This window comes from Synchiropus splendidus, chromosome 18, assembly GCF_027744825.2.
Source record: "Synchiropus splendidus isolate RoL2022-P1 chromosome 18, RoL_Sspl_1.0, whole genome shotgun sequence".
NCBI classification, from domain to species: Eukaryota; Metazoa; Chordata; class Actinopteri; order Syngnathiformes; family Callionymidae; genus Synchiropus; species Synchiropus splendidus.
This window is the reverse complement of record NC_071351.1, coordinates 6,711,363-6,736,063: the sequence shown is the minus strand read 5'-3', so window position 1 is coordinate 6,736,063 and position 24,701 is coordinate 6,711,363. Positions and strand designations below refer to the sequence as shown.

Here is a 24,701-nt window from a genome sequence, read left to right as displayed (position 1 = left end):
AAGCGGGAGAAGAAGGACATAACCTTTCTTTTCATCACAGCATGAAACATCCCAACAGTCTTGTAGGTGTTGAAGTGAAAGTGCTGTTGTGCAGAGGAATGAACCGATCACCTGACAGAGCCTCAAGTGGCTTGTTTAGAGTTTCTTTGGCGAATGAACTGTTGTTCTGGAGCCAAATAATGCAGTACCTTACGAATCAAATTTAAATCTGCAAATGTGTGTAGATTGTTTTTTAAGATTGCGCAGTGATATTGCCTTGGTTTTTAATCCATAACTTCAGTTGCTTGTTTCTTCCAGTGTGTCCTGCATTTAGAATCAATCCATAAGATATATCAGGCACTTTATGTGGGTGCTAAACATATTATCTGTTCAGTCTTGGGGGGGATGACTCTTCGAGCACAACGGTCATCTCGCACTGACCCCTCTGAAACAGTCTTTACAAATCAAATCAGGAATTATTGGCTGTTATCGGTCATTAATGAACCCTTCAGGGCGGGGATCATGCTTTGCCCCTTGTGTATGGTTCTGTCCTAAGCATCCATTTTACCGGCAAGGCTGTGTTGGGAGGAAGCACAAGCCCTCTTTACATTTAGAAGGGCTTAATGTGGCAAGTGAACGGCTTAAATGCTTAGCACAGTCAAATCTGCATGGGTCTTTGCCGGGTAATGGTCTCTGCGCAGACCTGTTATTAAGGTGCATCTCGGGTGATTCTGTCAGTAGCAAACTCAGCCTTAAGTAGCTTATTTTATACCTGACAATGAATTGTGAGTAGTTTTATACAGTGTGAACATGTTGTTTTGCAGTTGCAGGAGAGAGACAGCATTGCTTTGATGCTTGTGCAATATAAGTCGGAGTCATCCTGTTGTATTCTTCTGCCTGCCATGCTGCGTATCTTCGACTACTTGTACAAAAATAACTTAACAGAGATGAACTCAGGGGCTGTTGCCACAAAAACACTTTCAGATGCAGGGGTCTACTGGTTGTTTTACAGTTGTTTTCCTTGGGTGACCCTCATTTATTTAAAAAAAAATATTTTACTACAAGCTCAGTTTCTACAGTTTTGCTATTTGTCTTTGATATATTAATGTAGGACAAGCATATTTTTTTGAGCTGAGTATCTGATGGTTTTGTAAACTTTCACACCTTTTAACAACCATATATAATAAATCATATGAGATGTGGACAACCGCACAATTTAAATATTGTGACTATGATGGCCAAGCTACAGTTTTGCCGTTCAGTCCCTAGGATGCCCAGACGCCCCCCTTGCTAAAAGCCCGTAATACGACCCAGTGGAACACTTATGTTTTCAAGAAAGCACACCATAGCCTTGTTAAGGGTATGCAGTGTGAGTGTTTGGCGGATAAACTGAGAGGGATTTGTCCGCTTAAACATGGTGCCGCTAACCCCCCGATCACACATGATGTTGCGGCATTTGAACCACTTGTTGTAAAACTATTACTCTGCTGTGTCAGACAAAATGTTGGTATGTAGAACTGGGTTTGAGCAGCACAAACCCTTGCAAATGAGATTCAGCTTTCATCCCCTTCTTTTGCTCTTTCTCTGTCTGTCTGTTGAGGCCCAGCAAAAGGGGGGTTTGAGTAAGCAGCTAATGCTCCTTCCTGACCTTTTCCCCCAACCATTCCTCATTTTCTCTTCACTGATCCCACTGTAGTTGTGAGAGGAAGCGACAAGCCCACCGAGGGGGATTGGTTGAAGCTCAACAGGCCTCCTGCACATGGCTCCGCCTTTCTTTCTCGGGGACAGTTCGGCAGAACTGTTTGCAACTAAACACTGCAGCTACATATGTATTGTTAGAGGGAATACGTCGCGTTTCACTCTGCATCTTGTGATGACACGTGTCACAACTCCACTGTGAATCGTCTGACAGTGTGCTGCGGCCGAATCCGACAGGATGGAGCATGTTTTGCTTGGAGCTACAATACTTTCCCTTTTTTTTCATTATCTGCTGGAGAAACGAAGTGCTGTTTTTAAAATTATAGTTTGTTTGAAACCACCTTGTTGAGCAGCAGAAGATAATGATGAATCTCTTTTTTTTCCATATGACAGTCATGATACTGATCCACAACCAGGATTACTTGTTATTCCTCAAAAAATGGCTCTAGTGGTTTTTGCCCTTCAATACTGAGTTTGGCGAAACGTGGATTGTGTTGTCGCAGTACCAAAAGCAAACTCATGTCGATTCCCCAAAAGATATTAGATGATTCTACCACATTGGGAGAGCACACGACTTTTGCATAACTGGCTGGGTAAAGGGATATCATAGGTTTGATATCTTGATCTGTTCATATCTGGATAGAGATGCGATAACCATATATTCTTCAGTCGTAGTCACTCGTCAAGAATGTCATGGTGCTGGCTGATATCTGCCTATCATTACTTTTGAAACCTGAGATACAACCAATATTCTTGTTATTCATTTCGCTAGATTTGTGTTTTTAATGTTTTAATGTAATGAATAAAAATGTGTACATTTGCATCAACAGTTATTGTAAAATATGTTAATTCTTTGCACAACGGTGACAGTAGATGTGAGTGAAACCTTTCATATCAGCTTGACTTTTTTTTGTAAATGGCCACACTACTTTTTCAGTGAAAGGTTTTAAATGACAGTATCAGCATCGTTGGAATTATGACATGATTACCCCAAGCAGTCGACAGCTACTTCCTTTTCTTTTCTTCCAAACTTCACACTTAGTTTTCAAAGGTGCTGTGCCTCGCTTCTTCCCACATGGCCTCATTTCCTTCCCTCTCCCTTCAGTCTACCGCCCTCTGCCATAAATACGATCTTGTTATTCTCTCAATGCCGCATTCTCACTCTCCCTCTTCTCATCTCCCCCTCCCAACTATATTTTGTCCTATTTGTCAACATTGGCATTTCATCTTATAGCGCAATGATTGATGAAAAAGTGAAGTGGCTCTTTCTGTTACAGGAAAGTCTCGACTCTAGAATATACACAAGGCATGCTGGCACACAGCCTCCAGCTGAGTCATTTAAAATGATGCAATGTGAACTGTAGTGTAGTGAAAACATGGGTGCGTTTTCTTTTTTTTTTTTTTTTTTGTGCAGGGCTTCCCTCACTAGATCAGACTTTTAGGGGGTTTAGGATCACGCACTGGAAGTTTAACGGATCAAGTTAAGACAAACAAGGAAACGTGGGTCAGGCTTCAATGTCCAAAATGGTTCATGACAAGCAGTTTACGTTCTCATGCAGTTCTGTTCTTCAGGCCTGGTAAATGTATACCGAAAGTGGTTTGTGGTTCACAGGCGTTCTGTGAAAACTGGAGTTGGGTTTGACCTCTCAATGAACCTTGATCTTTTTTTAACCTGTGTAATGTAGGATGTCTGGTTTCTGGTGGGCATTTAACATAACATGTTGGTGTTGTAAAGAATAAACATGAACATTTGGTACGCATGGTGCCACAAGACGCCAGCAACATTTAATTTGTTTGCGTGTTTATACCGATTGAGCACCGAAGCATCAGTTCTTGTGACAACCTGAAAGCAGAGTATGCCTCAGTTGTAATCCTGACGCTTCCCACTATGAATTTTTTTGCTTTTTACTTGACTCGTATCACTTTGCACGTTTTAAGCAAGTCAATTTTGAGACCCAAAATAAATACAAATCTGTGATATGAGTTCGGGTGAATCACAATCCCTCAAGGGATCATTGTGAATATGAGCATGAAAACATTTCCACTATTAAACATCCATTTGTGTTGGAAGCGATGTGGTTGAGGTTTAAAGAAATGGACCGTGTGTGTCAGCAATTCTCACAGTTCATGCACTAATTCTCGTGATCAGCTGTTCGCAATGTTTTGGAACACAAGACGTCCTGTGTTTTTGTTGTCTACCACTGTATGTTTCTGTCAGTAAGTTTTGTTTCTCTCGTGGCTCGGGGAGTTCTTGGAAGCCATTTGTTTCAAGTTGGTCTTCCAAAATTAGGGCTTATTTAACAGCCTGCCTCCCACAACACTGAATTTCCCTCGCCGTGTTTTGTTTACATGTCACATTCTTGGTATTCAGTCTGGTTTAGACGCATGGCTGAATAGATCTCAGCCATCAGTCTGTGTTTCATGACTCCTTTCATGAGCTCACTTCTGTCACCACTCCGTCTCCGGATCGTCCTGTGGCAGTGATGCTGCGTGAGTCTGTGATTCCCTCGGTCAGTCAATCCCTGTCCTGCACTTGTGTACGTGATCACAAAGAATGCATAGTGGTTTGATTTTGTTCATGCTGTGTGTTTGCACCGGGTGTCCGGTGTGTATGCTGAAAGCTGACACAGCTGTTTCCCAGTAACCGCACCGTTTCTCCACACTATCTACAGTTTCACTACCTGGCGCTCATCCAGTCCAGTCCTGCTAAATCCTTCTATCATTGCTTTTTGCGGTCTCACTTTCTCAGGTTTTCTCCTGCCGTCGAGCCTCCCACTTTTATTTTGAAGTGGGTTTTTAGATTCTAAATACATTCATAGTGTCAGCACTTGGCGCCCAAATATTGACGTATGATGTTGGACTGAATAACATCTTAAAGCCAAACATGTTTTTAAATGTCTTCGAGTAGTTGTGGAAAGCTTTGGCGCCTACTATACAGTCATGTGACTGGATGCTTTCGATGAATTTGGATTCAAATTTAGAGTATGCTCGCAGGCACATATTGTTGCATGGGAAATATAAGTGGTAAATGTGTCCAGCGAGGCGATCGCCATTTGTTGAATCTGGGAACTACCATCGATTCTTTGATCTAAATCCATTTCTTTACTCCCTCATAAAGTCTTGATTTTTCTATTGTGGTAGAAAAAAATACCTGGCAACCAATTCCACCAGATGCATCTGCGGATACTGTATCAGTTCAACTGATACAAATTCAGACCTTAGAATCGATTGTATCACTTACTGTTGACAACGGTGCCTGTACATTTGCATCATAGCCACTGTACTGAATCTCTTCCTGCCATCCAGGGTTCAGACTACATGACAGACGGAAGGTCGGAGACGTAAGTTGAAGACTAAGACCATAATCATATATAATAATAATAATTCAAGTGATTGTCAGTGTGGCCTTGCAGTTGTTTATGGAAATACGTGTCCATATACACTGCAGCTCAGAAGTGGTTTTGTTTTCTGGCTATGTTGGGCCAACCCGAAAAGAAAAACCATAGCCACAGGAAAAGTGACAAGCCACAAATCCCGACTTCCACTAATGATTTACGGTCTTTCACGTCGCTTCTTTCTTTCACTCTCTCTGCTGGCCATATGTTGTAACATGGTTGTGGTTTAGCATTCTGCACTTGAGCGTGTGATGATTTGGTGAGGAGAGCTGGGAAATGGAGATCAGTCAGCTACTTTTGTTGTGAGCTCCAGGATTGAAATTTAAACTTGGCACCGCAAAAATACTTTTTTTCTTTGAGCCCAAACTCTGCGTTACTCTGCGTGAGCCCCCAATGCTGCTTCAGGGCTGGAGAACCCCTTGAGAGTTTATGAATGTTGAGTGATATTCAGTCCTCAAGCTGGTTCTTGATCATGAGTTATTGTTTTGTGTAATTCATGTATTTGTTTTCATATCAAATCATTGATCAGTTCTCAATGTTCACCACTTGAATGTTGTGCGTGAAGTCAGCTTCTTGGACTTCAACTTTTAGGTGCATGCTTGTCACCTATTCAGGGTTTCGTGCAGCGTGACACTTCCTTGACAAACAGATTTGCTGTAGAAATCATGTTTTTGTGATCTTGCTCATGCCAGACTGCTTGTACATTTTTTAAAATGGGTGTTTGTAATTTAAAAAAAGCCCTTGGGAAAAAGTGAATTCACCCAGGTGAAAACCTGTGGCTGTGTGTGTTGGTGAGGAAAGAGAAACACCAGAAAAATGTTGCTCAAAAAAGGTTGAAAAAGCAAATGTACATTTTCTGTGTGACACATATCTATATATCTGTACATCTTTTGCTGTACACGTTTAAAGAACTTATCAGATTCAAGTATGTATTGCAAAACGATGACCTCTGTGCCCTGTGGTTTTGTGCACTTTGCACGTTTAGAATCGGATGGAGCGCCAGTCACGTAGTTGGTCTAATATAATAATAAACTAGATGGCACATTAAGATTCTCGACACCTGTATCATGAGGACAGAGAGGAAATCATCCCAGCAGCTGACACTGGAGTCTTGTTGTTCAGCAGCTTCCCTGCAGGAGCCTCTTACACATACATGGACTCAAACAGACACAGCCACACATGGTGACACCCTGCTGTTTGCAATATGCAAGAACATCTCTAATCAAAGGAGTGTATGGGGATAAACATGCCCCATGCTGGAGACTCGTACATGGTCCCACAGTTTACCACAGCTTTCACAGTTCTTTATATTTAGTGGGTCTCTACACAATGGACTGACCACATGGGACAGTTATCAAAGATAAAATTGACGCCCTGATGTTCCTATTTGCACTAACACTGTCAAAAAATGTACATTTCCAAAGCTGGATCTTTCATCATGCATGGTAGTTTCATGCAAACTGCATGATCTAATCCAGAAGACAACACCCAAAAGTGCTCCAAACTGTTTCCATGGTGATGCAACCCAACACATTTGAAACAACTGCAGCCGAGAAGTATTTTTATATCAAATTACGGCTTACTCCATGAGCTTATTGTAGGAGTCAACATTTTTTTTTTTAAATAGAAATGTTCCCGACTTTATCTACCTTCATGTTCATGTGTATGTTTGTAAAAATTCTAAAATTATGACTTTAATTTATTGCTGCATTTAATTGTCTGTGGTCAAATGGAGTTCTGAGCCTCAAAATCTGTTATGTGTCCACTGTCTTGGTCATGGTTAGTTGACTCTGTTCTACTCACAAACTAAAAACATAATTCAAATCTGCCATGATTTATAATACTATTTTCAAAGCCTTTTTTATCTACCACATGGGTTTTTTGGACCGTTTATGGCGTCTGTTGTGTTACATAATTATTAAAGAAAGGACAAAAAGGAAAGATTGGATTATTCCCAGCCATGGAAAATTCAAATATCTGTTCCTCTCTGTGCTGAAATGTTAAATTAATTTTACTCCTCCTGCTAGGAATGGGTGTCGGTACGGTGGCACGTCCTGTTAATGTCCTAAGTTTGAAATTTCCAGTCGTCTTTTGCAAAGCAGTACTGTGAAATGTGAGGGATGGTGTTGTTCACACTTGGTCATCTTTTCTTTCCTTTGATCATGAAAGAGGTCTTTTACATGCCAATGCAAAAGACCTGTTCAGCCAGCTGGTGGATTTATACATTTCCGCTTCATTGCAAAAAAAACAAAGACCAGACATATTTGTTGACTTGTGCAGCTGGAAAACAGCCCAGTAAGATCCAAATTCACTTGAACACATGGGATCTCTTCATCCTTAGATTTTCATCTCCTAACTTTGGCAGATTGTCAACACATCCGTTCTTGTCATATTGTACACTCTTACCTTCAACCAAAGCATCCATTTTCTGACCTACAAAACGTGAATTCATGCTTAATGTTCCCTCAAAAAAGTCCCTAAATTCAATGAAAAGCAGGAGAAGTCAAGCAAAAAGGCAAGTGAAACATGCAGTAAATAGGAGGATAAAAAGCGGAGATAGCTGTGCCCTACAGGAACATTGAGTATTCCTCTTTACGGAATATAATTTATTTCTTTAATCATCCATCAATACCAAGAATGAAGGGTCGACATGTTGTGCGCAGAACTCTTCATGACCTCGCTCCTGTTTTTATGTACAGGATGTACCGGCACAGCTAGATTGAAGAGAGGCAGAGCGGTGATGGAGGAATAGAGCATGAGATGAGTCATTTTCTCTGTTAGACACTGTTGTTTTCCACTTAGCCCTGTTATTTTCTCTCGTAAATGGATGCCAGGTAGTGGGTGGAAAAGATTTTTTTTTTTTTGTTGTTTTCACTTTTGGTGTAATTTTATAAGGGGACAGACTGTGGTTAAACTTGAAACATTTGAACGGACTTGTCCCTGTGCAACCTTCCTCTCGGTCTAAAAATGGACCAAAGTAATAGAAATGACAAAACTTTCCTCGTGTTGATTGAGCCCAAGTGTGATGTAAATGAAATGAATGACACATGACTGTGTCATTTGTTCCAATGAATTATTGTCCCTCCCAGGAAGAAATGGCTGAAGTCTGAAAATGACCAGCCTGTGGTTTGCACATTGCTCATCGACTGTCCAGCTCAGCCGTCTGTATCATGAAAAGTTCTGAAGTAAAGACAAATGATCGACTTCACATTCAAATGAATTAACTATTCTGAAACACACCTGGTCATTTATAGCCTGTAACTATAAAGAAAATGGTGGATTAAACAAAAAGGTTTCATCATTTATAACATAACTTCTTTGAAATCAGAAGACCTGTGACTTTCTGATTCTGGGTATAGTTGCCGACTCTGAAATGATAATGTTCCTGTTAAGGACATCAGATGTTAGGACTCACATTTTTGAGAAGTTCTCGAAGCGTATGTCTTTGTTTTGGTGAGAAAGGCCTCTTTCATGCAGATATGTGCACCCTATTGAGCAGCCTGTGAGACCTCAATGTTTTATAGCTGTGGCTAATCTTAATGCGCCCTCCTTCTGTCCGGTCACGATTTATTTGAAATTGTCTTCTGGCCATTCACAAACGGTGCCATTATCAGCCACTGCATTCGTTGCCACTGACAATTCAAATTGCTTGATAAAGTCGTTGATAACATCCAGGAATTCTGAGGGAAATCTTGAAAATATTTCATTTTTCCCACGACCTTTGGTCTCTTTTCCCCCCCTGACCATGAGCCCTTCGTGGTGATGGGTTATAGGCAAAACCTGTTTCAGTCCAGAGGAGCTTTGAATGGATCTGTAGTAATATTGACGTTTTATTGAACACCAGGGTTTTCTCCAACACCAACGTGTAGAGGCCCCTCGCGCTGTTTTTGTTGATGCGTTGTCAAGTGTGTGACAGTGCGACAAGGTCATCGGTCAAGATGCACTCCACTCCTTCCAATGCTCCTTTTGGTGGAGGAGAGACTTGTGGAGGGCCCTGTTCATTACATAGGATTGCAGCTGTCGTTGATGGTAACTATTTCGCTACCATTGTTTCATGCTTATCTGATGCGAGAAGGCAGTCCTTCTCAAATAGTGGGGCGTGGAGCAATATCAAGGGGGAGTATGTGACCTCAGAACTAGAATAAAGTGATCGCACATCCACCCATGATTTTTGTTTTTTTAATTTCAGGCAAATTGATGCACTTTAAGTCTTTTCTGTTTCAGACAAAAACAAATTATTTATTGTAAGTTGCTGTATATGACTTTCTTTTTTTCTTTTCAGTGTTATGCGGAGGTGTGCTTATGATCATTTTATAGACGAATTATACCATTTACAGAGGATGCGGAGAGTTGGGCGGCGGGAAATGTTTCCTCTTCCTGCAACAGAAAAGAATTGAGAAGCACTGCTATAAGGTGACACTATCTTAGCACATTAACCTGGAAATTGAGAGGCACTTCCCTTCAAAAGGCACTGTGTTGTGTCCTTTATTTTTGTATTGTATGTAAGCAATATTTATTTACATTTAAATCGGTGCCTCGCTCAAAAAGCTGAACCCCAAAAATGACGGATGCGGCGTCATAAAAACAACACCCATTGTCTCCTCGATAAAATGTGCTGCATTTCAGCTCGCAAGTTAGTGTAACACAGAAACCATGTGACTTAACGGTAATTTCTGACTGAGACGTCAAGATTCTTGGATTCTGACTGACGTTAAGTTCGAGGACCAGTCATTGGCTACTTGAGTATGCAAAGGTCATGTCTGTGAAACTGTCCGCTGATGCATAGAGTCCATAAGACCCTGGGTGCACCTTGAAAAACAAACTTAATCTTCTGAATTAAGTTACACCAAATAGGAAAAACTATTGCTCCAGTGACGCTCTACCAGCAGCAAGGGACACCCATTGAAAATCCTCACTAAAAATTTGACTGTGGCTCCGTCAAATGTTTACCACTAGTGTGGGGAAATCTGCACCTTTCCACAGAAACCCTGTGTTTTTCTGTATTTGCTAGCTGGTTTTCTTTTCAACCTCTGCGTTCCCTTCAGTCAGATGCTGCAACACCTGCCATGTATGGCGCCTTGGCACGCCGTTCTTCGTTCCTCCGACAGCTGTCACACTGATATCTCCTCCTTTGAACAGCTCGAAGGTTTTCTGGCAGTGTCTTGATGGTTATCTTTACCTGTCCCTGAACTCTACCCGCTGCCTCGGGCTATTAGCCTTTATGAAGCGCTGCTGTTATCTGTTTATTTTGGGTTAAAAATAGTTTAAAGAGGTATACGTCTAAGAGGTATATAGCAGTCACAATGTTCAGTTCTGCATGTGAAACTGCACTGACTGCACAATACCCCAGACAAACGTACATGTATGACTTAACCTTGGTATTTATTATCAAGCAAATGTTCAGAATTACATGCAAAGACATAAGGACTCATGTTCCTGAGTACTCGATACACATTTTATGACAGGATTTTCCATTATAAAATGAAGAGAATGGAGGTGTCATCATGTCGTCTGACTGAGTTGTAGAACAATGTAGAGATGGAGTAACCTATGTTGTATAACTGCGGTTTGAGCAAGATTTTATAAGAGGGAGCTAGAACAACTTGTCCACTTTTGTTTTTAACTGGAAACTTAAAAGCAAAAGATTAGCACTGCATGCTCCTTACGTAATGGCTCCATGTGTTTGTGGTTCAGCAGGCTGGAATTTCAAATATTGTCGATATGCCACACTAACCTCATCTGGTGGAGCACTTTTTAATAAGCAGTTGTTCCGAAAACGAAAGTGTTCAGAGGTTGTTTTGAAGGGCTAAAAGTGGCTCTGGAAGCGGCATATGCGCTATGAAGACCTTTGTACCTCATCATGCCAATATGTTAGTTTTGACACTCTGCTTTTATTGCGACAATATGGAAACTGGAAGTATTCGAAAAAGACTTGGACTCTTTTTTTACCCATGAGGAAACCACAACCTTTGGACTGTTGTCTTTTTACAACACCCAGTTGATGATAGTATGTAGGTCATATTTGTACTTCATGATCAATTTCTGAAAATATGCAGACAAATTCCCACAAAGAGCAAGTGACCCAGTAACTCTCAGACCCTTTACTTCCAAAGACTGAAATGCTTTGTAACAGCACAGTTGTGTCGAAAATAGAATTGTTTTTTTTCTCTTTTGCACGTACGGCAAATAAATTTTAAACTTACTGCAGTTGCACAATGATGGCTTCAGCGCAGAAGGATGAGGATGAGGTTGATCGTGTGAGACAAATAGGCGCTCATCAGCTAAGAGAATCATTGATATTGACCCCTCTACATGGGGCTTGTCCTCTGTTAGCTAGCCACCAAATTCTCGATCATACATAGTTTGTGTGTATGTTTTTGGAAGTAGACTTCCTGTTGATAGTTCAGCGTGTAAGTCAGATCGGCTCAGGAGCCACCATTGAAGACATCATTGGATCATCGGAAGAATGGCTCAGTACCATCCGATCCTGATACTGCAGCCTTGAGGATCGATTGAGTCCGATCTGATACCTTCCACTTCTCATCCAAAAAGTGGATCATGCTTCTGGATGTGACACCTAAAAACGCCACACCACTGTGGTTGTCGGTGGTGAAGTACTTTGGCTTTAATATAATGTAGAGCCCTTTAAAAGCTGTTTCTGCTGTCATTGTCCTGCTTCACAGACAGACTGAGGAGATCGTTCCTCCCTCACGCCATTCGGCTCTTCAACAACTTTCGGGGAGGACGATAAAATGGACAGATACACTCTGGACTCACTACACACTCGCACCATAGACACACATGCACTTTAGTTCGAGACACACACATTCACATGCTGGACTGTTGTTGTTTTTTCTTATCTTATTTGTAGCATTGTTTTTTTTACTTGCTCTTATGTTTCCACCCGTCATGCTGCTGGAAATCTATCTATCTATCTGTCTATCTGTCTGTCTGTCTGTTGACAACAGCACAATAAATCATGATGGTGGCTATATTCAAGTTTTTATATCACCTTATTTAAACTAAAGCTCTTTTAATGTCTTAAATATTTGTATAAGAATTTCTGTTTTTATAAGAATTTCAAGTCCATTCCGAGTAGTGGAAACCCTGGCCATTGTGTAGCGAAAAACATCCCTGAACAAAAGCAAACAGATGCTTTTGTTTGCTTTTGTTCAGGGATTCCTCCATGTTTGTTGTTGTTGTTCTCATCCTAGCTGCCACGTGTCTTGTGCATCAGTGGGATCAGTGGACCAGGAACTCCTACCTGTTCTGTGTTGTCTGGAGAGCGAACAATATATATATATATATATATATATATATATATATATATATATATATATATATATATATATGAGCTGTTGGTATTGGCTTTATTTGTTCTTTGTCAGACAGAAGGTCTCAATACTAAACTCCCTTGCCCCACAGCATTCCAATGTCACGTGGCCTTCATCCCACATCAAAGAGTCACCAGATCAGAACTCTAACTTATTATGTAGGTCAAATGTCGACGAAAAAGACTTCCACAGCATAGGTCCCGCTCCTGTTTACCGTGTTAAATGTTGCCGCAGAATATTATTGTGACGACAGCCAGGAGCAGGTGTTGAGAAGGTGTGGGGATCAGAATGTTTTCTGAATCAAAGCGATGAGAAAACGGTGCTGAATCGTCCTTTGGTTTTCATTTTAGAATTTACTCAGAAGAGTCTCTGTATGAGTTAAGTCATTACATTAGATTATAAACAAAAATAGATTTTGCCAATACATTTTTCTTGAAAATTCATTGTAACATAGGGTGAATTGTAGAAAAGCGCTCATACAGACTGATCTTGTATCAACCATGATCACCGATAGCAGCATCCAGAGCCATGACTTTTGACTGAACAGGCAGCAGGTTGCTAAATATAAGTGTTGTTAAAAGTTGCCGGGTAACTTTGTTCTGACTTGTTGTGTTTGTTGTTTTTTTGTGCTGTTGCTCTCACTGGTACTGCTGCGAAAACGGACTCCTAAATATGGTTGATCCTTTTGTATTCTGCTCTTGTGTTTGTGTGAGGAGCTGCTCTCTTAGTCGCCGCCATGGTTCTTTTTTTCTGACCCTGTTTAGCCTCCTCGTGTCTCTGATGGCTTGTGCTATATTTGTGGAGTTTGTCCTGGCTGTTGTTGCCCCCACTATTCAGGTTAATCATTACCCTTCATTTTTCACCTCATTGGCCTTTGCCCCTACTACATGTAAGCATTGACACAACTGCAGGTGACGCTGGCCACCTCAGGAAAGAGCTTGTTGTCTGTTGGAATTTATTTAAATGGAAACCTTGGGACTTTGGGAATTCTGGACAGTGGATTGAAAAGTACAGAAGAAAGGCAACGGAAGAGCGTGAAGTGGACCTTGGGGTGTTTTTGCTGGAGGAGTGTCAAGTGTCTGCTACTGTGTTTGGCTGCTGGGAAACACATGGAGGAAGAGTTTTCAGAGCACTGAAGGTCAGTGGTAGCTGCAACTGCCTGCTATGGTCAGAAATACAGATGTATTACATATCATTTTGTAAGTCCAATGTGACTGAGAAAGATGTCTATAAAACAAAGCCAATCATGATAGAAAAGAAGTCCTGCTGCTTTAGATCTTAAAATAAAAACTTGCATCTTACTACTTCATGAACATTTTTGGAGAGTCATTTTTTATCTATTCTGTGAATGTGAGGTTAAAAGTAATATTTGACTGGCTGCTCCTGCGTCTTGGGTGGGCCATTTTCTCCGTCACCATGTTTATCTCTTCTGTAGGTCTTGACATTGTCTATTGCCGTCTTACTGACCTCATGCACATAGACTGGGTCAGCTGTCAACAACAATGTTATGATCCTGCATGACTAAACCACACCTCTTCTGTGTGTGCACGGACTGCGAGTGCTTTGTTTACTCCCGTCCTTTCATTATGGAAATTCCACGGTTCCTGCGGTTGAAGGCATTTGCATTTGAATTACTACATGTGTAATTACAGTGTAATTGAATCATGAGAAGCATGTTACGTTCATGTTTATCTTGTGCATCAGTATGTGTTTTATCCAATGTTATGCACATTTGAGAGACTGGATTTGCATGTTGAATTTTCGCAGCTCACCACAGTGTGTTGACATGGAGCTGACAACCCCTCAGAAGTTGTGGTAAAAACAAAAATCAAAGCTCTTTCAACCCTTTGCTGTTCCATCTGCAATTTCTGAAACACCCAAGTGAATTATATAGTTTGTCATGGGACCTTTAGTCAAATGTCATTTCATCAGGACTAGCGTGCTTCATCGAGTCAACTGACAGGTATTCATGTTATTCATGTTGCAAATACAAACAGAACTTTTGTGAACAAACAGAAGATTGTGAATATCATGGTTTATATGAATTTTAAAATCTGAGTGGCTTAAAGCCATTTTATTTTTGTCAAAACACCTCAAGGACTTTATTTCTGGATCAGCCGCAATATTCGTCTTCCTACATCGATGGCCAAAACAAGTAGCGGCTCTTTTGTTTCACTATTATTAGTTGTCACATCCACTCAATAAGGGCGCCTGGAAAAACCATGAAAAGCTGAATTTATTTTTATTCTGATTTTATTAGCATTATTCATTTTGAGATCGGAAACAGAAACTAATTTGGCACAGCGGTCGGAATTTCAAAACAGCTGTAAAAGATGAGTCCATTTCCTGCCACTGTGCCATTCTCTAAGAACAGCTGACAATTTGAGCCGTGGGTGGCACTTGAGGGGGAAAAAAAACTGTTGTCAGATTTCATACTCCCATTCACATATTTACACATTTCCATAAATCACCCACTGATCTGCCTCTGGCCTCTTAACTCTGTCTTCTCCCAATTTAGGCACTCCTCACTTTTCCTACTTCCTTGTTTTTTCCATTTCATTTCCATTTTTTTCATTGCTTCATTCCTTTCTTTACAAGGTTCTCTCTGTCTCCCTCACTCTCTCTCGTGGGTCCGTGCTCCCTCCTTGTCAGGCTGCCAGCAGTCCGACGGCCTGTTCAGTTTTATCGTCCGCCTAATAACAAGGTCTAAAGTATAAAACTTTGTGGATGGGCGACGGAATAGCACCGGAGGAGGCCATGCCCGGGTGGAAATACAATCCCGAATATGTTCGGAAGTATGTTTGGGTTGAATTGCCGTTAGATACTGTTTATGTAGCAACCTGTGAACAAATGGGTATGAAATATCAGCTCTGAAAATATGTAATATTGCTGCATGACCGTGAGCTGCCACACCAAAAGATGCATTGACATCCGTACTGTACTCGCCATGCAAATTCAAATGTATTTTTTGGCATTTTCTGTTGCAAATTTTTAGTTGCATTTTTAGCGGTTATGCCTGATTTATTTTGTATGTTTTTTTAATTTAATTTTTAATCTTTTATTTATTTTTGTTGCTACCGATGTATCCGCGGTAACTTGCTCATCCTGTTCACTCACTCTTTTTTTTTTCATGTAACTTGGCTTGAAAATACTGCTTTTGTGTAAATAATAATTTGTGAATAGCTCAGTTTGTGTTGCACTTTTAAGAAAAAGAGTTTTTCCATTGAACTGAACCCTGAAGAATGCTGAACTGAGAGACTAGTTAACTAGTTGTCATTGTGATTCTTCTCTGAGATGTTCAAATGTGACTCTCAATGAGTTTGGGTAATGGATGCCAGCAGTCTTCACAGCCATAAATACGTTGGTGCGTGAGTGAACCAAAGTTACCACTGGAGCTTTTAATCTGATGAGTGAGGAAAAGTCATTTGTGGAGCTTTTCTCTTTGCCACATCCTGCTTCTGGAGTGGTTGTTTTTATTCCTTCAGTGTATCGTGTACTAGGAGAGTTGTTTTTGACGTGGGACACATACAGGATTCTGATGTGGAGCCGATGTTTGCATGCACATTTCCTCAGGTTGAGTGTAACAGGAGAAAGCCAGGCGGCTCACAGGGATTTAGCTAAAACCAGCTGATCGTCTCAAGTCACCGTGGCTACTACAAACACATTTTGAACAGAACGTGCAACATCAGAAGAATCTCATTCAGCTGCTTGTGTTTAGTGGAGTTCTGAAGAAGATAAGTGAGACTCTTGTGAGACACCCATCGTGCTTGATGAATAATGTTGCTGATGCACTGAGGAAAACATGGTTTTGAGGCCTTAAAGGATAAAAGGCACTCTAATGTTTCGGGTCCTGGAATCTAAAACTCTTTAGGTTCTTCTCAGCGTGTCAAAGCAAGATCTTAAATGACTCAGATGGAAACTTCCAGTGTTGTGTTGAAGCTTGGTTTTGACACCAGCTGTATCTTCGCTGTATTGTGTCGTTTATGTTGCTCAACTCCATGAGACCCGCTGTGGCTGCGGGTGTCAAAAGTACCAAAAGTAGGCCATGCTCTATTGTAATGACCGTAGACTCAACCGCTCTTTTCTTTCTCCCCCCCAAGCAGTGGACTCTATTCTCCGTGGCCCCATCTATACCCATCCCTATGCTGGACTTGGCAGCGCATCTTGCTGAGCTTCAAAAGAAAGTCCACTTTCTTTGGGCCTATAGGACGAAGGAGGCTGAGACGTATTGTGTGGTGGCAGTCTGGCAGCTATGGAATGATTTTACTATCCAAAATGTATAGTAAAATGATAGTTGCATGATTGAGTTTAAGTATACTTTAAATAATAATGGTCTGTGACTGGGCCAACTCGGTTTCGACGATAGATTGAATTGAAATGTATATTCCATCAATTGCATTTGCTGTGTTCACATACACTGGCAGTTGTATGTTTCTTGCTGCAGACGCGACGCCATACTCCGTAGTGCGTAACAAGGGGTTCAAATTTCAGATCACTGCTCATGCTGGACTGAGCCTTGTTATCGCGCACCAGAGATGATCGTGTGAGGACTTTCCCCCTGAGACTTTTACTCTCTATGGCTCCATATTTGGGATACATTTCTGGAGTAAACTGTTCTTTCCCACAGCTGGAGTCTAGACATACATCGGATAGTTCTAGGAATGTTTGTTTCACGATGTGGTGAACGATCGCTATCGTGTCGATATTTCAAGCTATCGACATCACAAATCAACGCTATCTGTTTTCCCCTGCCCGTTCCGCACGTAAAGCCATGTCACTGGGAAAAGCTATCCCTTCAATGGGCAGTTGAAACCAGCCAACTTCAAACTGTGTGTTCGGGATTGCCGTTGGTCAACTGCTGAAGCCTTGACCACAAAAGCCCATCACAGGCAGCGCTATCCCAGCGCTTAGCTCCGCATAGTAGTTTTTTCAAGGTGAAGTGTGACTCAGCGCTGCCTCACCCATCTGTCGAGGAATACCCCGCCTTTTAAGGTGGACCGTTAAGGAGGAGTGTGAAGGATGTACATGCATCCTGCTGTGCCCCTATCTGATCATGGTCGACACCTACAGGAGACATACAGAACTAAAGCATCTCTACATTTATTTCATGATTATCAAAAACATTCTCCTGTTAACCTCGCCCTGTGTTTTGAATGTGTTTCTCAGTGACGCAGCGGTGACGTCACCACTCGCTCCTCTTCTGTCTGTTGGGCAAATAGTTCTAAGAACCAAGTGGTTCCTGAAAAGGCTTTCTGCTGCTGGGATGCGACCAATTAGCTCTGACTCATTTACCATCCACGTATAGTTTCAGTGCCGTTCAGAAATGTTACCAGCTAATTGTGGTTGCAAAGAATGTTATTTCAGATTGAGGTCAGCAAGGTCCGTCCACGGTGATGTCGTTTCAAGGTTGGAACTAGAAGATAAATGGGTTGCGGAAAAAAACAAACAATTGTATAATTATGTATGCTGCCTGGCTTCGATCCAGCCAAGCTCAAGCAAGTTTTGAGTCTCTAATATGGGAGTCTTTTCTACTGGAGGATAAAGAAGGTGTTTAAGCAGCTGCCATGTTTTTTCAAATGGGCTTAGCAGTGCTGTGAAGCTAATTGAACCCATCCATTTTAGAGCAAATTTCAAGGTCACTGTGATCGCTATATACCAGTTGGTTGCGAGAATCTTAAAAGATATTATTTTGACTGCCTGAAACGAGGATCTGGCATCCAACCTCTGTTTATTTTGCAAAGGATGTCGCTGTCAAATGAGTCTTTACTCACTCGAGAAGTAAGAGCCATGCTGAAACATGGCAGTAAAGCGTTGAAATCCACTGCGGAATGATTCTCTCAAGAACTCAAATAAATGCCTTGTCAGAAGTACATTAGTGGGAATTCTTTTTCTTAAGGGGCCACTTTTCTCATGCAGAGAAACCTGGCTGCTGCTCAAGCACCACTAGGGGTCTATCTGTGCATGTCCTTTGTTGACTGTGCAACAAACAAAGGACAATATTGTATCATAAAGTGCTATCTCAGCTTTAGAATTCAGGAATGTTGGATGACCAGTCCTTATTTTGTACTCTTTGTTTTAGACCGTTGAAGTAAAAGATGAACAGCAGTCGAATGTCCAGGAGAATTACCAAACAAATCAGACCTTCAACAAGAGCACCCTGTTCATAGGGTGGTCAGGGTTTTTTTTTCTTTTTTGTCGCACAAATGGAAGCCGAAAACAAGCAGGCGATGAATCCAGCAGAAGGTAATTACAACCCTGAGCTATGTCCATTCTGTTGACAGTCAATCCTCTAATGAAACGGCTGGTTTCAGTGTCCATGGTTATGCAGATCAGTTATCAGACACGCCATGACTCCGTTTTAGACATTTTCCATTATTTACTGGCTGTCAGAATGACTGAAGCCGTGATGAATAATGGACTGATTTTTCTGTTTGTTTGCCCTGGTGTGCCGTTTTGGTGAGAGCCTCAAATGGCATGATGGGTCCGGTTGTCCATGTCACCTCTCCGCCTCTCCATCGTCTCGTACGTGCTGTCTGCGCTAAACTGCCTTATTTTTCACTGAGGAACACATCGCTTTGTCCTCATTTGACATTATCTCAGTCCTACTTCCAAGCACGCAGCTCCCCTCTCGCTATATTCTGCGGCCACGTGACCACATCTCCTGCTGTGCCTTAAGTTCGTGGCGTGGACCCCCTCCTTTCATTGTCCTCATTTTGTTGTCTTCCCCTCAAATGACCTCACCCGCTCTCACGGATGGCTACAGTTTCTCCAAGTGCGTTTGCTTTTGGAGAACATGATCTTTAAAACAATAACACCAGCTCTCTGTACATACAGTATCTTCTTGGTTTCTTTACTTTGACTCTCAACCTTGTGGACACCTTCCAAGAACTAGGTGATTGTATGAAACGTGTCCTTGCATAAACTGCTGTTAAAATAAGGCCATATTATGAATGAACAGTCACACAGAAAACATGATCTTTAAAGCTGAGTTACAATGCAAAATAGCAAATGGTAATAATTCCGCAAACTGAAACATGATTTTAGATTATTCTTTTTTTTCTTCTTCTTGCCCCTGGACTCTTGGTCCTTCATAGAAAGACCTTTGAGAAGTTACGTTGGATTCTTTGAATGCTTGAAACCAAAGGCCTTTTCAGGTCATCTCTGACTCAACAATGACTCGTCCATGTCATCAGATTAGATTTCCATTATTTGTCCCACAGTGGGGAAAGACTCATAATACAGATCTGTGTAATCCACACTTTTTGGCATCAGAATCTCATTGTGTACACCTGTGTGTTTTGCTGCCTGTGTCTGTTGGAGGCTGTTGAATATGCTAAATGCTCAACACCTGTTGATATAAGAGCCAACGCGCCTCCGAGGCTTTAGACGCAGCAGCGGTTTTGAAAGCCTGTTGTCTGGCTAAATCCCAATCTTCTCTTTGGTTTGTCCTCTTCAGTGATGGAGCCCATGACGGTGACAACGTCGGTGGCTGGACCGGATGAGTTTGATCGCAATGCCCCGCGAATCTGTGGTGTGTGCGGCGACAAGGCCACCGGCTTCCATTTCAACGCCATGACCTGTGAGGGCTGCAAGGGATTCTTCAGGTTGGTGTCAGAGTTCTTCCAGTGATATCATTCAAACGCATGTTTCACAAATCCAGTTGATAAGTTTTTTTGTCATCGCTTCTCTTCTGAATTTGGAATGACAGTGTTGCACCACATGCTTCTGCTCTGCAAAAACCTCATTTTTCACCCACAAGTTCCACGATCATTACAAAAAAAAAAGAGAGACATTGTTAAGTCTCGTTTTTTTTTTGGTGGTAGCATACCAAAACAATGTTTTATTGAGAGAGTCAAGGTCTTAAATTGACCTTAAAACAAGGGGCTGAGTTTTTTTTCAGTCTGTCAGATGGTGGTGCTGATGAAGGCTCAAACACCTTGGCCATCATGTGAGACGGAGTTGTGCTGCCACACCCTCTCATTTTTGCTGCAGTGCCTGGCCATCCAGTCACACACCCTCCCTGCACAAGCTGGGGAATGAAGTCGACTCCTCTCGGTGTACCACTTGTATAGACCAACCCTGCTTGATGGTTGACTGGCATTATCATTTAAAATGGCTTTTATTCATGGATTCTGTCCTGGCCTAAACATGACTCATGCTTCTATTGTCACTCACCCATATCCCGCCTCCTGTGCCATTTATGCAAACATTACATGATTCTCCTTCTGCCTGACTGATGCATAAAACATGGATTTCTCATTGGAAAAAAATATCCACCATGTATATGAGCATTCCTAGTTCACAATGTCCTTTTTTTGCTGGTTTAGGCGCAGCATGAAGCGTAAAGCCTCCTTCACCTGCCCCTTCAATGGAAGCTGCACCATCACTAAGGACAACCGGCGTCACTGCCAAGCCTGTCGCCTCAAACGCTGCATCGACATTGGCATGATGAAAGAGTGTAAGTCCACGCTGCCTGTGATGTTAATGCTTTTTCGTCAGATCCCCCGATTAATAGTTGGTATTATAGTGCATCTAAGGAACCATAATTTAAGAGTCTGGTCATACTCAACATTTAAGTCTTAAAAAACAATGTCAAATGTGTGTGTTTGGTCTGATTATGGGAATCTTTCCAATGTTCCCATTACCCATTTTCTTTCAAATGTATTCAAAGCATGTTTATGAAATGCATGGTCCCCCGTTGATACCAAGCCAAAATGTGTACATTTATATTTGTTGTGCAAGAAGCTGTGCAATGTGTCATACGTCATTCAACTTTGGAAAAAGTATGACATTTCCTGGAGAACAGGTTTACAGCTTTTTAATTCATGTGTTTATACACAGATTTCCTGAATGAAAATATGAGCGTCTGCTTTTACAATCCGCGTTTTGATAAAGCTTTTTTTTTCTTGAAGCTTTTTCTGATCTTTGTTAGCAGTATAGAAGCCTTTTGTGTGTCTGCTTCAGTATCAACAGATTAAGAAGATACGTGTCAGTCTTTGTGTGTGTGCCCTCTGTGATCTCTGCCAGCTGGACGGTGCGATGCATCAGAACCCCCCTACTTGGATGCTGTGTATTCTGTTCAGTCTTTGTTTGTTGTGGCTGGTGCATATTTGCTAAAGGATTAGAATCGGTGGAAGCTTTCTGAAATGGTTTGGACGTCTAATGATTGAATTCCCTCACTCGGTCTTTCAGAGGCAAAGCGTCTCCTGCGGCGCTGCCCTCTCTTTGCCTCCCTTATTCACATTCTTGATTCTGCCGTGGTCTTTGGAATTCGGTGTCTCCTTTCCTTTACTACAACTTGGGTCAGATTGTCATTTTGTAAGGGACAAAAAAGATCATCAACCAAGAGGGTTTTTTTGGTGCTAGACTGCAGGACTGAATGTGAAAGTGTTGCATTACTGAGTGATCTTGTTTGAAATGAACAGCTTGTGGTCATGATGTCTGGTCGTGGCTGTGCTGGCATTTCATCTTCAGTCATATTATAAGATATGTTGGCCTTTATTCTTCCCACGATAGGGAACTTTTGCTTGTTACAGCGGCAAAGCAACATTGAACACGAAACATTAAAGCAGCAACGCACTGCATGTGCACAACCACAATAAAACACCAAAAGAATCAAATGTATTGATATCCTTACATTCTCTTATGATAGAATAGCTACTGTATGTTTAGCGTTTCCAGAGTCTGCCAACAGAGTGCGGGCTTTGACTGTCTTCGTGCTGTCTTTGTTGTTGGCCAGACAACTTGCAGGACTGGCAGGTCTAGATTCCAAGGTATATCTTAGAGGTGCTCTTGGGATTGTGTTGTCAATCACAGAATGGGTTACATATCACTTGTTGCTGACAGCTGGCTCAACTGTCTCGGTTATGTAGGTGGATGATTTAAATGCAGGGTTTCCGCTCCCGCATGGAAAGGATTGTGGTGCACTGACACAACAAAATACAAGCCTACATTGTCTCTGAATTATTTTTTACAAATGCAAATTATGTTGCATGAATCATTCATATAAAGATGAAATCTGTTCATGTTTCAATGTGCACCTGCTCCAAAAATCTGAGTAGTGATGTGGAGACCTGGCCATGGCTTTGTGAGCCGCTGTTCACAAGTGATGGAGTCATTGCATCATGTGGTATAACGGCGATCTGAAAACTAATCTGCTGCTTCTGTGAAGTTGGAAGTTTTCAAGCGTGGGGAGGAAACTACAGGGAAAACCATTAGTAGCTAAATTGGTCTCAGCTGGCACTGGCTAAATGGTAAAAGATAAATGGTTCAGGGGCTGCATAGTTGTGTAGACTTCGGAGTGACACAAATGTGGACTTGGGCGATCTCAATGAAGCTTCTGGGTAATGTTTTCAAATCTCAGCCTTTGGTGTGTGTGTGTGTGCGAGCCGAAATGTTTACCCCCCAACAAATCCATCCTGACGTTTATAAAACCAAAAATTCAAGTCAACACTGCCTGGTGTTTAATTGCTTTCTCAGACTGGTTAATGCCGGGAACCCATGCCTCTTTTGTGACTGACTCAAACTGTCACTTTTTAAAACTTTTTATTTTGGGTATTAGGAACTCTCTCCGCCTGTGCTTTGCCTTTTATCCGTCTCTCTCAAGTCTCTTTTTGACCATGCAAGTGTCTTACCACATCCCATTAGTCAACTTTGCAAACAGCGGAGCTCTGCTGGTAAACTGTGCTAGTTGTGCCAAGCGTTGCCGGGTGGTCAAGTTGTCCCTTTCATAGTCTGTTGTTTCTTGTGGACTCTTGCCTAAATGGGCTCCAACTTGGCTTCAGAGCGACAGGTAAGAAAAGAACATTTCCCTGCCCGAGAAGAGTGACTTCAATGCTCGGTGCCAAACGTTGACCAAACCCTGCCTGTTCATGACTGGCTTTCGTGCTGCTTATTTGGAGGTCTTCAAAACAAGGAGTGGTTCTGGAAGTTTGGCTCCTGGCGGGACGAAGAAATGACTTTGGTGTGGCGCCAGAGCTCTAATTAATGGCCGGAGGTTAAAAGAGATGAAAGCAAAGTAAATCCTTTGGTAAAGCTTAGTAGGCAGATTCATTCATCTGCTGCTTTCAAAGCCTCGGTAGCCAAAAACGCCTGTTGTCCAAATCAGCACAGCATGTGGTTGCAAGAAGCTCTTTCTATGGCAGCAGCCTGGAGTGGAATCGCTTAAAAATTGAGTTGTTTACGAGAGAAAACATGTTTTTCAATTGTCTGATTAACAATATTAGGTTACATACACCACTCAATGTCCTGAAATTCATTTGGTGGGTGAAGAAGTTGAGTAAATCGGGGAGATATACAAGAGTTGAATAATAAGAGATTTCTTCCGTCTGTCAGACAATTCACACATGTAATTCTATGGCTGTTAAAACACTGCATTGGCACACACTTATGACCAGTAGACGTTGTTGTTGGGACGGCCCCGGGGCCTCCTCCCGATGCGTCTTGTCATCTGCAGAAAGATGTTCAGGAAGAGGATGCCCATGCTGGCCTTTCATGATCAGACCCCGTCTACACAGAGACGGAGCCTGTCATATCCGCACAAGTCTCCTCTCCTCCACACAGTTTCCGATATTTTTTTGTGCCCCATATGCCTCGGCTCTGTCCTTGATAGTGGCTGCTTCACAGCGCTACAGATGAATGTACATTCGGTAACAACAGTTCAGCTTATTGTTATGGTTGAACATGTCCAGCTTCTCACTGGTGTCGATGGAGCAGGTGACCACAGAGCTGCTGGGAACATGAGAGATCTGCAAGTGAAGGCTGCAGCATCCTCATGAAAAAAACCACCTCCCATCCTCTTTTCTGACCAAGAACCATGTGCTGTGTTCATACTTTTGATTCCCTCATTTCACCCCTCAGTCTTGGCTTGTTCTCGGGGTCCACCTCTTGACAATCTCCACAACATTATTTCACGTCAAGGTCAACAGGAGCCTGCCTCGCCTGTGTACTGTTTTGCCTTTTGGCACCGTAACGCTGTCTTTCAGCATCTCTGCTTCTGGCTGAGGGTGTTGCTTTTTTTATGGTCTTCCTTGCCTTCCATCCTTGCCTTAGTGCCAGAGCTGCACTCAGCTTGGCTTCCCAAACTGCCTCAGGAGTCCTGCAAGTCGATTGACCTTAGTGAGGAGCAATTGGCTGTAGGACCTCCAGAGGTCAAATTATAACAACCCTGTATTTGGACCCAGCTTGAATATATATTTGAAGCAATGCAAAATGACTGTTCATCCACTGCTCTTGAAGTAGCCTGCTATTTTATCTTGTATTTGTGCATTTTGTGTGAATATTGAAAACAAGTTTG

At 41.9% G+C, this 24,701-nt stretch overlaps 1 protein-coding gene across 4 annotated transcripts in view; it reads left to right on the top strand.

Moving 5' to 3' along the window:
- LOC128749509 (vitamin D3 receptor A) overlaps window positions 1-24,701 on the top strand; it is a 44,946-nt gene that overhangs the window by 5,748 nt on the left and 14,497 nt on the right. For 2 of the 4 annotated variants that reach the window (XM_053849176.1, XM_053849177.1), the window contains exons 3-5: window positions 18,486-18,649; window positions 19,863-20,010; window positions 20,734-20,864. In XM_053849176.1, the coding sequence (XP_053705151.1) occupies window positions 18,610-18,649; window positions 19,863-20,010; window positions 20,734-20,864 (319 nt within the window). In that variant the 5' untranslated portion in view covers window positions 18,486-18,609. Of the gene's footprint in view, window positions 1-12,929; window positions 13,545-18,485; window positions 18,650-19,862; window positions 20,011-20,733; window positions 20,865-24,701 lie in introns of those variants that run through there. The other 2 variants (XM_053849179.1, XM_053849178.1) reach the window with 2 other exon arrangements.